A 15,851-nucleotide genomic window follows, 5' to 3' on the forward strand; every position below is an offset into this window, starting at 1 on the left:
TGTTTTTAGCCCCACACTGTTTCCATAGATCTGATGATACTTCTTTACTTCATCCTGATACATGGAATTCTGAATCTAGAGAGTGCATCATTATCCTACAACCTGCACACTTTGGTTTATTGAAATTAATTCAATATAATAACACTTGTTTTTCCAGTCATGGCAATTTAAATTAACCCACTTTCAAATATTGGTGCTCGTTACAACATAACCCTGAGATGCTACTGGGACACAGCAGATCAACACTAGGGGCTCTACTCCAACTAAATGGGCCAGGTGATGCCCACCCAACAATGTGACATCCAAAGGAAACCAAACACACACATTACTTGTCAGAGCGAAGGTCACTGAATAAGCAACGAAGCGTGGCAACCAGTGTAATTTTAGAGAAACATCTAAGATCACCAGGAAGAGGCACAGATAGCAAAATTGCGGTGCAAAGCCATTCATGTGGGAACATTAACATTTAGAGGGACAGTGTGTCTAAACCCTCAGAGCCATCTGTCACTCATGGTCGTCCAGCTGAAGTCATACATGACCTTCACATAATCTTTGTGCTAGAAGTTAAGCCTTGAAGGCATATAGTCTGTCGCCATGTTCTTAAACTTCATCTCTGCTTAGGAATGTATTAATGAAGTCATGAGAAGTTCACCAGAGGAGTTGAAGGAGCTTATCTTAAGCTTAACTTTCACCACTCCCTCTCCCACCATATTTCTGCTTGGATGTGTCTCAGCACCTGGAGGAGCTCCATCTTTAACAGACTGAAAACTCATTTCATCACAGCTGACATTTCACCCTAACACTTGAGGTCGTGACACTTTACTTTCTCTGGTCCTGCAGCCACATAGCTGTTCTTGGAGGCATAGAGGGCAGTGGACGGAGAACAGGAAAGAGTTTCGGGCGTTTACCTAAAAGACCTTTGAAATGGACGTGTGAAACATTACATTTAACACAATCTGGAGACACTACATCAGCAGGAGGATGTGTGTGCATTCTTGTGTTTGAAGTGACAGTGTAAAAGGTCAGTTATGTCAGCTGTGACCCTTTGCTTGTCTGACAGTTGCACTGAGAAAACATTAGAACTTTAAATGCCATTACAGGATAACAGGAGGAGTTTAAATTTAGTTGTGTCTTTAGGTGTAAAATGCAGGGTATCCAAGTAGCCACTAGAGGACAGAGGGTAAAAAGTCAAACCCAAACAAACTGAACTTGAAAAGATGATCAAAAACAATCTGAACAGGACACTTAAAAAGCAGCATTTAATGTACAAGAGAGAAAATTAACATTGCACACATAGAGAGGAGTTCACACAGCTTCAGAAAACATAAATACACATGAAGATGGTACCACATCAATGAAGATTTGAGGTGAACCTGAGAAGGGCTGAGACGACGGGTGTAACAGCACAAAGTTTCTGAGACGTCTCAAAGGAAGCTGCAAAGTCTGCTGTGAAAGCTCTGACAAAGAAGTAAAAATGAGTGAAGTGAAAAATGGAATTACAATGAAATTACCACAAATAATGGCACGATTTCCCCACATAGTGCTGGAACAAGAAAACAAGAAAATCACATTTACCAAGCTGACAAGAAGCGCATCAGATGTGTAATATTCCGGTAGTACATTCTCCTTTACAGTCAACATCCAAGATCTCCTGGTACCTTTTAGAACGGACTCACAGTTAAACTGGTGCTTAAGCCAAGTGCTAAAAACCTCCAATGTACAAGTAAAAGCAGGTTTTAACCCAATCGTCTTTTTCTACATGCACGTACCTTTTTCTTTTTTATTTTACGAGACCTACAGTATCATTCCCCCAGACTCCTGATTAGATATTAGCAATAAAAGCTTGTTAATAATTAATGAAGGTAGACAGAGGGAAACAGCACTGCTAGGCCCAAAACAAACTGAAATGACTTTATTATTTAATATATTTCTTGAACGTAACCTCAAATATAAAACTTGTGAATACTAATGAGATAAAATGTGAACACCTCCTGCGGAGGGTGGGGGGGGGGTGAAAGTGTGTCCTTTATGACGTTACATCTCCTATGGAGCCAAGTGAAAGAGATTAAAGCATGTGCCATAATTTGTCTGCAAGAACAAAAATAATAAAAACAATTATTCAAGTTTTCAGAGGAAGTTACACTAAAAACGCTCCTTCAGACTTCTTCACAGTCCCGTTAAACACTGTTTCCCTTCATCCCTCTCCAGTTGGGGACATTCTTCATCCACAATGATCCTAAAAGACCAGCAGGGGGCTGAATCTTAGGTCATTGTATTAATGGTCACAGTGTTGCTTCATTAGCAAAGAATACTATTATTACCAATCACATTCATTTTAAAGCCGATACCAACACTTAAGTCCACACAGAGGCTTTGACAGACATCACTGAACTAGACGTCTGTGGTTCGGATGTTGTCGTCATCGAGGTTGAAGAGGAAGGTGCAGCTGTTTTGAGGTTGAGGCTGTGAGCGGTGCCTCCGACGTCCACTCGCTGCATCTGCCGATGCTGTGAGGATTCCTAGTCCCGCGCAAGAAGCTACCGGAGGCCCAGTAGGGCAAGGGGCCGGGGTGGAAAGGGAGTTGGACGAGGATGAGGTGGAAGAGGATGTGGAGGAAGAGGAAAGAGACGGCAAAGTGGGCGCAGGGCCGAAAGCACTGTCTTCATCTTCTGCATCCAGGGTGGAGGGATCAGGTGGAATCCAGGGCTGCCAGCTCGGAGCCACTGAGCAGGATTTGACCAATGGGGGTCTGCGCTCGTCGCCCTGCTGACCACGAGACGCCGAGGATGCATCATGACTCCGGTAGAGGGAGGTCGCACGTTTAAATGAAAACCCCTGTCGAGGGAGATCCAAGCAAATCATCAGTCTCGACCATATTTTCTCTTTGTTTAACATTTGTTATGTCAAGACCAGCAAAAACAGGTGAGGTTACCTTAGGGGGACCTCTAAAGTCCTGGATCTTCTTATCAATGTCCCGGATCCAGCCATGCATGTCCTCAGGAGAGTCTGTCTATTGACACATTAACAGAATACAGAGGTTTTCAGAGCTATTCTTGTCACGCTATTGTGTTGTATCACAGTTTCTAATAGCTTGTAATTTGGTGAGTCATAAAAACCTGAACTCATTGAAATAGTCTTCATTAAAAAGAACACGCCATGTCCATTTTTTGTCCTGACTTGCTGTCACAGTCAATGTTTAACTAATTCATAATTAAAACATTTTTTAATTTGAACCCTTTTTTGTGTGTGCGTGTGTGTGTGTGCACGCACGTGTGGTTGTATGTGTGTGTGTGTACAGGTGCAAGTTTTGTTTGTTTGTAAAATGTTTGTCTTCCTTCCTTTTTTTATTGTGCAGACAAAAATAAAAGCGCTCATGCTTGCAGCCTCCTTTACAGTCCTTCCTATCTGATCCGACCCCCGTCTCACTCAGCTGTTTTCCCAGGGGGGTGTTGTGGGCAGGATGTTATTGTTGTTTGGATAACATATGGCTGTGTCTGTTTTCACAAAAACAGGCTCCAAAAAAGGAGCTGGCGCCACACATCAGCAGCAGAGCATTCATAGGAAACAGCTCAAAGCATCAGGACAGATACACCAGGGAGTAGAAAAAACCTCTTCTATAACATGTATCTGATCAGAGCTCATGCATCTGGACACATGCATGTGAAGAAACAACAGGAAACACGTGGTTGTACCTGAACGTAGAAGGTTCTGGAGCTAGTGATGATCTCAAACAAGTTGTCTCGGAGCAGGAGATCTCTGGTGGACACACAAAAAGGGAAGTTATCACCCTGAATAAAAAAAAATGGTGGGATTGCTGCAAAATAAAGGGTTTTTGTGTGGAGTGAGGTTTTGGGTAGCAAAAACAATGCCTACTAAAGAGAGGCTACTAATCAAGTCATCATGTTATTCGAGTCTCTGTCGGGTCCCACAGGAGGCGTTACCCGTCGTAAAATAAATACAAAGAGACACCTGTGCAGCATCAGGCAAACTTTATCCTGCACTGATCCAGAGAAACATGAATAAACCAAGAAAAGTTTTGAAGTTCTGTGTGAGTTATTCTCATCCAAATATTTGTATTTGATTACATAAATAGTAAAATTGGGCAGAGTAAGTGAAAGGGGGAAAGAATTCCAGTCAGTGATTCCTCTTTGACTCACCCTGACTTGACGAGACATTCATGGACCTTCTGAATGTCCCTCAGTGAGATCGATCGGAGAGGCTCCTTATCCTGGGACAAACATGTGGAACATTCAGACACAGACAGACAAAGACCACAGTCACTATTTAAACAAAAAGAAAAGAAAAAAGAAAAAGAAAACCAGACTGCCTCCTCACCATCTCAGACTTAAAGTAGCTGACTGCATTGTCATCCAGGGTGAAATACCTCCTCTTCCAGCTCTTCCTCTGAATCACATCAGGAAACCACATTTCATCTTCAACGTGCGTCTTTTTCTTTTCAAACACAGAATTAGTTTATTACTCTGAGTACTCACCACGTTTCCCTGTTTGACACAGTAACCACTCCTCAGCGTGCCCGGCCTGTTACCCTTCCTCTCCCTTCCGTCAGTATCTTCACTCTCTTTCTGAAAAATTAAAAAATGACATCATCAAACAAAAAAGATATTCAATAAAATAAATGGCGGCTAGAATGAACAGTTTTACTATTGGAACCACAGCCTCCTCTTTCTCACCTGGATAGTAGTGTGCACCACCACACCACCAATGATCTCCGTCTTGTAGGCCTGCTGTTTCTTCCCTCTTTGAGTGTCATTGATCACTGTGTTCACATCAGACCTCAGAGGAGCAGGGCCAGACTTAGGAACCTGTCAATACAGTAAACAGTTGGGATAAAATTAACTTTCATGGCTTTAACCAGCAGGACTTTGACCTTTAACTGACTAATTATCAGGGATCAGAGGTTCCACTCACATGGAGATTCTCCTCCGTGCTGCAACAGAGAAATTCTTAATCAAACAATTTATGGGCTTGAGTGTTTTATTTCTGTCATCCGTTACCAGGAACCGAGGAGATCAATAAAGGAGGTGAGTTTAGTCTTGGTTCAATGGACAAGTCAAACTATCACATAAAAGATCTGGCAAAAAAGAAACAACATAAGAGCTCACACTAGAAAAAAAACATTCTATGATTTATTATTTCAGTACAGGTATTCCTTAACATATAAACACAATTGGTTCCCAGAGGCTTTTCGTAAGCTTAATTGTTTGTAAGTTATTTATTAAATTTCTATTTATAATTGCCATTTGAGGTCATTTAAATGCTATTACTATACTAAATAATAACGTACTGTTCTTTAAGACTATCCAGAAACAATTACAGGACAAAAAAACAACATACAGTATAATAAAAAAAAGTACAGGTACAGGTCATTTTGAATTAAGCTGTTCTCGATTACAGCATATGTCGGTTTAAAAAAAATAAACGGAAAAATAAAAATCAAGATGATGTCATTTTACGCAACTTTACATTTGACTGCCACAAATTTTGTAATCGTAAAATCACCAGAAAACAATTAAAAGCACGTAATATCATGTTATTGTACAATAAATAATAATAAAAACATATAATATTATTGTAAAATACATACGCATAGTTCCAATATCTACTATAAAGCATCGCTCTTGATTCACATGACTTTTTTAAATTTAAAGTTTACGCTCTGCAATGCTCACATAAACAAGAACAACAATGAGAAGTGTTGGACATGCGTGAATGGATTGGTGCTGCTCGGCGGGGGTTGTGTCAACTACAGTAGTTGGATAATAATAATAATAATAATAATACAAACTACTTTCATCCCTGCATCCACATCAGACCCACCCTGAAAGACAAAGTACTTTAAACAAGCTTTCAATGAAACCTGTGAAGCACATTAAAGGCGCCAGAGACGCCCTCCTACTGAAGGGGAAGTGAAAGAGAGAGGGAACAATGTCGCTTCCTCTCTTGAGTTTGCAGGTGAGAGAGAGAAGAAAACAAATCTCTCTCTCATCTCGTGATGGCCGCCGCCAGACAACGACGCCCTGCTCATTTTGCTGAACACACTATTATCATGCAAAAGTGCAACCTGAATATGCATGGCATTACATGACATACATTCACACACCCATAAAGCAGTTTTGACACCTCCACCACAGTGACTGTTTGCTGTCGCTCACATTTGTGCACATTCACAATTTTCTCCTTCACCAAGGGAGTGGAGGGGGTGTGCAAGGCAATTGCAGCATCCTGGAACAAACTGGTTTCAGTCACACCACCACAAACTGAAGCACCCTCGCCTCATGTGGAAACAAATCCTGCACCAATAATTTGTTTGGCCATTCCTTAATCACATATTGGAAAAGATATCCTGTTATAATATCGTGTGTGTGAGTATGCGCGCGCGCGTGTGTGTGTGTGTGTGTGTGTGTGTGTGTGTGTGTGTGTGTGTGTTCCACTCACAGTGATCTTGCTGGCCTTGTTGAGAGCAGCCACCCACTCTGTCATGTCAGTCGCATCATTGGCTTGAAGGAAGTACCGCCTGGAAACCGCATTGATGACTGCAGAAATAGACATTAGTTCCATGAGTATTCAAATTGTATAACTTTATCACATGTGTAACGTGATCGCAGAAGCACAGCAGTGTGTTTCCCTCCAGAAAAAAAACTCACCAAAGCAGAACTCTGTCTTGGGTTTTTGCTTCGTTGTTGCTTCATTCACCTGCGAAAAGGAGGACAGTAGAAGACAGAAGAGGGGAGGAGAGGAGAGAATGAGATATATTAGAAAAGTAGAAAGGAGTAAAGGATTTGAAATGGAAAACAAGGATATAAGGCGTTAAGTGCAGATAAAAAAAATAAAAGGAGACAAAAGTGGAGGAGAAAGACAACAAAATAGGGAAGGAGATGCATGTAAAATAGTAGAGACGCGACAGAATAAAAGCAAAAGAGCAGGACGAAGAGAGCAGCAAACAGGAGATAAAAGGAAGGGCGACCAGAAAAAGACAAAAGAAGAAGAGAAAAAGAGAAGGGAAGGAGAAAAAAATCAAATGACACAGTAAGACAGAAGGAGACAGAAATTGAGAAGACAAAAAGAAAAGAGTGGAAACAACATGAAACCAGTAAAACTAAAAGAGCAGAGCAGAAACATTTCTTATCTCTGATATCTCCAGAGAAAAGAGACGTGATGACGGCGGTCTCCAGTTGACTGGATGAGTGCGCTGACATCTGGAAAACCTCACAAAGCCTGCTCCTTCATGTGACCATGAACTGAACTACAGACACATCGCTGTATCTCTATCTCTGTGCGCTCCATTTGAATGTTTATACGTGTGTGCATGAATTGCTGCACAGACACAGATGGATGTTTTACGTAACTACAGCCCACGGCAAACTGAGGTGTCAGAGACGCTACCTTAGAGATGTAGGTGAGTTTCAGACTGCCAACAAAGCTGGCTCCACTGGGCAGGTTCTGTATTCAGAAACACAAACACACGGACTCGTCATTGGCTCAGAGTCCAAGGTTGCATGCGTCCTATTGGTCAGCAGTCCTTGTTTGTGCAGGTTAGCGTCGTGCATGTGTGTGTGCAGCACCTGAGGGTTGTCCATATACCACAGCAGAGCATTTCCCTGCGTGTCCAGGATGAAGTATCGTCTCTGGAAACGGCAACTTTTCTCCTTCTCCTCAATATCCAGGAAGCCGCAAACACGGTTCAACCGGTCCACATACGGCATGCTTCTGCTATCACATGTCACTGCAGAGACAGACAGACACACACACACACACACACACACAAACAGACAGCTGTAAAGTAAGAAGATTTATGAGAGGTAAAATATAAAGGGTGTAACCCAGGGAGAAACTCAACACAGTCAGTGAAGGATTCACTGTTGAAATACTCAAAACATCCTAACACACACACACACACACACAGACACACACAGACACACACACCCGCACACAAGAAGAAAGAGACCCGTGCACACTCAGCAGTTTTTCATGTGACGTGATTGAGGCTGAGCAGAAAATCGTGAAGCCCTAGGCTGAGCTGAGGTCCTCCACAGTCAGAAATTACAGACTTGTACTCCAGATCTGCACACACGCACATTTCCACTGGTCAGGGAGGAGAGAGGGAAAAGGGAGGAAAGGGGAAAAAGGAACACGGGAGAGAATTGATGGTTTGTATTCATTAAGACGATGCCATGCGTGTGAATCACCGACCTGCTGACTCATTGCTCATCAACATTAAGACTCATTCAGCTCAGACACCAAGAGATGCTCAGGAATTTAATTCATGGCAGATATCTGTGTCTAAAAACATTTTAAGAGAACTTCTGGCCTTTTCAGATGCCATTGTCTTCTCGAACTTATGATGCTCCCTGTGATGAATCACTGCAGACTACATGAGATAAAAATGATAATTATATTGAAAAAACTCACACATCCTCGCTTCTCCCTGTACGTGAATTTATAGAAAGGATTTGAAAAAACATGGCCTGATTGGTAATATGTTGGCAAACGAGGCCACATCTGTGACTGATGTATTTAATAAGAACATACAAGTGAAAGTTAAAATATATAATCAGGATTGAACGGCTGAGCTCCCTTGATGGTTTTACAAGACTGTCATGGCTTCAAACCACTAAAAAGAGTAAAATGATCAGAGTTTCCATTAAAACATTCACAGGAATCACACAACAAAGCAGTGACAAACAGAAACAGAAATAACTACAGACATACAGGCACCATCTTCACTGCTCCAGAGGAACGCATGAGAAACGAGCACACAGCCATTACAGAGGAAACTGGTGCGAAATGTTTGGTCACGAAAGAAATCGCAGACAAAATACATCTGAAATGATTCTGTTGCTAAGAATGGTGTGGGATCACACACACTTCATAAATATCAATCAGGAGGACAGAACTTGTGTACCGACAGCTGTGTCATCAGTGTCATTGCCTTTAACCACTTCCAGGGCCGTAAACAGAAACTTTCATTCTGCTATATTTGTTTAACTAATGTGTGTCTGATCAACAGAAATGGATCCAGTCTGGTGCTACACTGCTGTGACTTTGTCAGGGATAATAATAAAAAAATATTACCTGGCGAGGTAACAATAAAGAAACGGTCTGATTTGAGCTGACATGTAAATTGCAACACAGTCAATTCATGAATATGAGGGGTGAAACATTTGATGTATTTTCTCAATAGCTATAAAAGTCTAGTGTAGGTCGGTAGAGCGCACTTTAATCGCTTAAAGTAATTTCTGTTTCATTGCCTCAAACTGAAGGGACATTTAACACAAGGCAAAATTACTAGAATAAAATACCTCAAAATTAGACAGAATTATCTTTGGATGATCTGAATGGTTCTAGAGCTGCTGATTAGACAAACGTCTGATAAGTTTAAATGTTTTGGAGTTCTGGGAAGGTCTGACACTTTTTAGAATCCTCTTTGTTTGACATCACATCAACCACACAGTTGAACACTTGCCTCTTGTAGTACCGATGACTTCACTGCGTTTGACCAGAACATGAAGAGAATGAACATATGATTTTTCATGATGACAGATCCTGATCAATTTTTCATCTGCCTATGAATGGATAATAAAATCAGTCAGAATGACATTAGAGGTCAGAAACATTTATTGCGTTGCCATCTCTCTTAATGATCTCTATTATCTTGTGATCAAACACATACAGCCCATTCTACCTAAAGATATATTATCTCCAGGATCCAGATTTGGATTTACTCTCTGCTGGATCATTAAACTGGTCAAATAAAAAGAAAAAACCTTTAGAAGATGAGAAAATCAATATTTATAGAGCTGTGTTATGTAATATATGAAGTAGAATGAGATTTTGAAAAATGACTGTAGTGGAACCGTGCGAGTGGAACTATGGTGTCCGATTTAAGACCAGGTCATTTCATTCTTAATCGAGCTGCAAAGATTTCATCACAATTCAAAAGATGTAAAATAAAAAATTCCAAAAACTTTTTACATACAACCAGTAACTGAAATGGTGCCTTTGTCATTCCTGTACTTTCATTGTTTCCATGGTTACAAACTCAATTTAGGTTCATTCTGTCAGTCATATTTGGCGCAGATGAGGGTGTCTACTTTTCAGTTCTTTTTCCTAAAACCAGGGGTGTCAAACTCATTTTCAACGAGGTCCACATCAGCATAACTGCTGTCCTCAAAGGGCCGGACGTAACTTATAAATATAAATAAATTTAACTCAATGTAATCAGAATATATGTAACTACGCCTTAATGTTAAATAACTCTAAATTTAGTACTAATTCAAGTTACAAACATTAAAAACATGTTTGCTTTTTTCTCTGTTATAACATAAATCCTTTTAACTTGTCAGGTAATGAAACCCACATAACTCCATCCATCAAGGATCAAACTATTCAAGTAAATAAAGAAAAATAACATCAAAAACACAGGTAAAGACATTAACTTCGTTTTCTGTCAAAGTTCAAATAGCCTTAATTATTGCATGGTGAGAAATGTGATTTTTGGTCAACGCACGCTTTTGACCTATTTATTTTTGGACACTCTGACCTTTTATGGCGGGCCTCATAAAATGATGTGGAGGGCCACATTTGGCACCTGGGGCCTTGAGTTTGGCACATGTGCCTTACACATTTTGCACACACATCCCATGTACGACGGAGGTGTCTTGTGACAGTTTGGACTTGTATTTTGTTATTCATTTCAGAACTCAGAGCAGAACTGAAAAATTCAAGGAACAAGAGATTGAAACTGAAATATTTTTGTCTGTCTTTAATGGAATCCTGCAGAGGGGATTTTGTAAGAATTGAGCAGTTGTTGTTTTTTTCAATTTGCCATTACTGATATATGTTGCCTTAGAGTTGAAGATCAGCTGATCCAGAATGCACATGCATGTGAAAATGCACCTCAAAAATCAAATGAAACTCTTTTTTGACTTATGATCCACCTCTAGACAAAACTTCACCTCAACCCACTGACAGCTTTGGAGACACCTGACGGACAAACACGAACGTGGGAGACTCCGAGCCCCTTAATGACTGGGGGGGTGGGGGGTGTGCGCACGTTTGTCCCCTAATGGCACCGAGCTTCACTCAGTCACATTAATGTGGCTCAGCCCAGATGACCAGTCCTGACTCAGCACGTCCACCGACTAGACAGACTACCACACCTTCTGTAGGCCTACTGTACAATCACACACACACACACACACACACACACACACGCACACACACACACACACACACGCACACACACGCACACACACACAGTGATGAGGACACAAACGCGCACAGGGTGCCAAGTGTCGACAGACGGTTTTCTTACCCGCTGCGAAGTCAGTGTCCGCCGGAGACAGCGCCCCGCACGGCCCCGAAGCGCAGAGGGGAGAGCCGGGCCCGGCGATCGCTTCGATCCATGGCAGATGAAGTTTTAATATCTTTGACAATCGACGCACGTTGACGAAGCCGGGTTGAATCAAACTTTTACTGTCTCGTCTGTTTGTTAGAGTGATCGGATTACAGAAGACTCGTCTATTTTCCGGGTTGGACTTTTCGTTATTAGAATAAACCAGCCCCGGATGTGAGCTACGCGTCCTCTCCGCTCCGGCCGGGGTCCTCCTCTGCTCCGCTGCTGCTGTCAAAAGAGGAACTGAACACGGCTCAACTTTTTCAAAAGTCTACAGAGTAACGCATGCAGTATATAATATATATAACATGTAATTCAATGAGGAAAAAAATAAAACAAAACGTGCGCAGTGACTTTTTCCCCCCTCCTGCAACTGTGTGCGCTGTTTTATCTCCTCTCCTCTTTGATAATTTGGGAACTGGGTCCAAGACAGAAGGAAGGGACCCTCAGGTGAGCCCTTACCTGGTTGGACAGGATCCAAGTGTCATTCATGCGCCTCTCATGAGACCTGAGTTTATCAGGTGGCAAAACTAAGAGCCAAGAGCAACGGCGACTTCCTCCAAAGATCTTGTTCTTAAGAAGTGAAGTAAAAGCTGGAATCCCAAATGTGAAACAATGCAGTATTCATCTAAAAACATACATGTGCACAACAGTTTAGAAATCCAAACAAAATTCTATACAAAAAAATACCAAGGATTAAAAAAACTCAGACATTACAAACACCTGTACAGAAGGATCATTCTGGGTTTAATACTGCAGATAATGTTTCTTTAATGTGATGAGAATTGCATTCTTGTTTCTAGGCGCCGTTAATTGAAAAGCTTTTTTTTTTTTTTTTTAAATTATCATTATTTTCCATTTTAGTTCAGACCACATACAAGCATACCATTAATAAGCTCTGGGTAAAAGACTGTCAATGTTCGTTTAATTTGAACATGGAGAACAGGTGACTGTACAAAGACTGTGGTGTAAATGGAGAGACACCAAAGCAGCTACTGTCAAACAAACACCAGAGAGGAAAATACATGAGAGACAGTAATTATGAAGAAGAGACCTCAACCACAGGAAGCAGTGATAATAATGATAATAATAATAATAACAATGATAATTTGTATTCAAATTTCGTGTCTAGTTGCTTCTTGATTATGTTCTTAATATAATCATCAGTCAAGCATTTGTATTCAAATGTTATGTTCTGCTGTTATACAGTACCTTGCGAAAGTATTGCCCCCCCCCCCCCTAAGCCTATTTGACATTTTGCCACATTTCAGGCTTCAAACTTAAAGATAACAAACTGAAAATATTTTTCAAGAATCAACAACATGTGAGACACTATCGTGAAGTGGAACCAAATTTATTCAACCTTTAATATTCTGTTTACAAATAAAAACCTGAAAAGTAGGACGTGCAAATGTGAGACCAAACGTTTGTCAGGACAAAAGCCAGTGTCTTATTGTGCCGGTCCCAAGCCCGGATAAATACAGAGGGTTGCGCCAGGAAGGGCATCCGGCGTAAAACTTTTGCCAAATCAAAGATGCGAATCAAACCTATGACTTCCATACCGGATCGGTCGAGGTCCAGGTTAACAACGACCACCATCGACGCTGTTGACCTACAGGGCGACGGTGGAAATTGGACTACTGTTGGTCGAAGAAGGAGAGGAGGGAAGTGTGTTCGGAGGAAGAGAGAGAAGAGGAGCACCAAGAGTATAGGACTGAGAGTAGGGACGTTGAATGTTGGAACTATGACAGGAAAAGGTAGAGAGTTGGTTGACATGATGCAGAGGAGGAAGGTAGACATACTGTGTGTCCAGGAGACCAGGTGGAAAGGTAGCAAGGCTAGAAGTTTAGGAGCAGGGTTCAAATTGTTCTATCATGGTGTAGATAGGAAGAGAAATGGAGTAGGAGTTATCTTGAAGGAGGAGTTTGTTAAGAATGTCCTGGAGGTAAAAAGAGTGTCAGATAGAGTGATGAGTCTGAAGCTAGAAATAGAAGGTGTGATGTTCAATGTTGTTAGTGTATGCTCCACAGGTAGGATGTGAGCTGGAGGAGAAGGAGAAATTCTGGTTGGATTTTGATGAAGTAATGCAGACTATACCTAGAAGTGAGAGAGTTGTCATTGGTGCAGACTTCAATGGACATGTTGGTGCAGGTAACAGATGTGATGAGGAGGTGATGGGCAGGTTTGGTATCCAGGAGAGGAACGCAGAAGGACAGATGGTAGTTGACTTTGCAAAAAGGATGGAAATGGCTGTAGTGAATACTTTCTTCCAGAAGAGGCAGTAACATAGGGTGACCTATAAGAGTGGAGGTAGGAGCACACAGGTAGACTACATCTTGTGTAGACGGTGTAATCTGAAGGAGATCAGTGACTCCAAAGTAGTGGTAGGCGAGAATGTATGAGGAAGTCTGGAGTGGCAGAGAAGTATGTTAGAGCGGTACAGGATATGTATGAGGACTGTAAGACAGTGGTGAGGTGTGCTGTAGGTGTGACAGAGGAGTTCAAGGTGGAGGTGGGACTGCATCAGGGATCAGCTCTGAGCCCCTTCTATGATGATGGACAGGCCGACAGACGAGGTTAGACATGAATCTCCATGGACTATGATGTTTGCAGATGACATTGTGATCTGCAGTGAGAGCAGGGAACAGGTGGAGGAGAAGCTAGAGAGGTGGAGGTTTGTCCTGGAAAGGAGAGGAATGAAGGTTAGCCGCAGTAAGACAGAGTACATGTGTGTGAATGAGAGGGACCCAAGTGGAAGAGTGAGGTTACAGGGAGAAGAGATCAAGAAGGTGGAGGATTTTAAGTACTTAGGGTCAGCAGTGGAAAAGAGGTGAAGAAGCGTGTACAGGCAGGATGGAATAGGTGGAGGAAAGTGTCAGGTGTGATGTGTGATAGAAGAGTTTCAGCTAAAATAAAAAGAAAGGTATACAAAACTGTGGTGAAATCAGTGATGTTGTTTGGTCTAGAGACAGTGTCACTGAGGAAAAGACAGGAGACAGAGCTGGAGGTAGCAGAGATGAAGATGCTGAGGTTCTCTCTGGGAGTGACCAGGAAGGATAGGATCAGGAATGAGTACATCAGAGAGACAGCACACGTTAGAGGTTTTGGAGATAAAGTCAGAGAGGCCAGACTGAGATGGTTTGGACATGTCCAGAGGAGAGATAGTGAATATATTGGTAGAAGGATGCTGAGTTTTGTACTGTCAGGCAGGAGGCCTAGAGGGAGACCAAAGAGGAGGTTTATGGATGTAATGAGGGAGGACATGAAGGTAGTTGGTGTGAGAGAAGATGATGCAGAGGATAGGGTTAGGTGGAGGCAATTGATTCGCTGTGGCGACCCCTGAAGGGAAAAGCCGAAAGGAAAAGAAGATAATTTGTATTCAAATTTTTTGTCTATTTGCTTCTTGATTATGTTCTTAATACAATCAGTCAAGCATCATCAGTCAAGCATTTGTATTCAAATGTTATGTTCTGCTTTTATACAGTATACCTTGCGAAGGTATTGCCCCCCGCAAGCCTCTTTGACATTTTGCCACATTTCAGGCTTCAAACTTAAAGATGACAAAATTGAAAATATTTTTCACGAATCAACAACATGTGAGACACAATCGTGAAGTGGAACCAAATTTATTCAACATTTAATATTCTGCTTACAAATAAAAACCTGAAAAGTAGGACGTGCAAATGTGAGACCAAATGTTTGTCATTGTTAGTCATTTAGGTCGACATTGGATCATTCAGGAGTCATCAGGGAACTTCTGAAGTCGGTTTGCTGAGCTGTGAGAACAGGGGGCCAATACTTTTGCACATCGTACTTTTCTTGATGCACAGTAACAAAAACAGCTTTGCAAAAATTTCATCCAACTGTATCCAGTGTAATAACAGTACTTCAGCGTTGCATCACTGTTTCCATCTTTACACCAAGGTGACCACAGTTTGAATCATGTGATTTAACATGGTTTAAAGGATGAACCGATTTGCCGCCCTGGTTAAGCGCTGATATCAAGAGTCTGGGTTTATTGCTTCCACATAAGCACTGACTTTCTCGATGCAGAAAAGAAGTGCATTTACAGGAGTAATCATATTTTCTCTTTTAAAAAAAAATAAAAAAATTAGTGGCCTGTTAAGAGGAAGTGGTTGCGTGTCATATGACCTGCCTGAGGAGGGAGACTTATGAGGCTGATTTCATATCCTGTGGTGACAGGATTCAAGTTACACACTCGTAGAAGGAAGTCCTGAGGGTTTCGCAGAGCTTCATTTCTGCAGAAAATCACAAACATATCCAAACATATACTCTCTGCAGTACATCCATCCATTCATCCATCATCTACCGCTTATCCGGGGCTGGGTCGTGGGGGCAACAGTCTCAGCAGTCTCTACAGTACATGTGCTTTGAAAATCAATGGTGATGTCACACAAACATCCAGCACACAAAA

General features: G+C 41.6%; 1 protein-coding gene across 2 annotated transcripts; it reads right to left on the reverse strand.

Moving 5' to 3' along the window:
* Positions 1–1,233: 1,233 nt before the first annotated feature.
* Positions 1,234–11,617, reverse strand: plekha2 (pleckstrin homology domain containing A2). Of its 2 annotated transcripts, none has more exons than XM_068310681.1 (12): positions 11,336–11,617; positions 7,584–7,794; positions 7,405–7,461; positions 6,666–6,714; positions 6,457–6,554; positions 4,692–4,823; positions 4,494–4,583; positions 4,336–4,404; positions 4,158–4,228; positions 3,693–3,756; positions 2,933–3,010; positions 1,234–2,835 (listed from the first exon to the last, which is right to left on the reverse strand). In XM_068310681.1, the coding sequence occupies exons 2-12, from the start codon at positions 7,722–7,724 to the stop codon at positions 2,392–2,394; spliced, it is 1,293 nt and encodes a 430-aa protein (XP_068166782.1). In that variant the 5' UTR covers positions 7,725–7,794; positions 11,336–11,617; the 3' UTR covers positions 1,234–2,391. The 2 variants fall into 2 exon arrangements, with proteins under 2 accessions (XP_068166782.1, XP_068166780.1); XM_068310679.1 differs by having other exon boundaries at positions 7,584–7,744; positions 11,336–11,616.
* Positions 11,618–15,851: the final 4,234 nt, after the last annotated feature.

Source organism: Antennarius striatus, chromosome 3 (assembly GCF_040054535.1).
Source record: "Antennarius striatus isolate MH-2024 chromosome 3, ASM4005453v1, whole genome shotgun sequence".
NCBI lineage: Eukaryota > Metazoa > Chordata > Actinopteri > Lophiiformes > Antennariidae > Antennarius > Antennarius striatus.

Bases quoted from the DNA above. Each gene is read 5' to 3' on its own strand.
- plekha2 (XM_068310681.1), bottom strand. From the start codon at position 7,724: ATGCCGTATGTGGACCGGTTGAACCGTGTTTGCGGCTTCCTGGATATT. The intron at 4,405-4,493 runs GTGAGTACTCAG...GATGTGATTCAG, and splicing joins GTGTCAAACAGGGAAACGTG to AGGAAGAGCTGGAAGAGGAG. The intron at 3,757-4,157 runs GTGAGTCAAAGA...TGTGTCCACCAG, and splicing joins GAATGTCTCGTCAAGTCAGG to AGATCTCCTGCTCCGAGACA.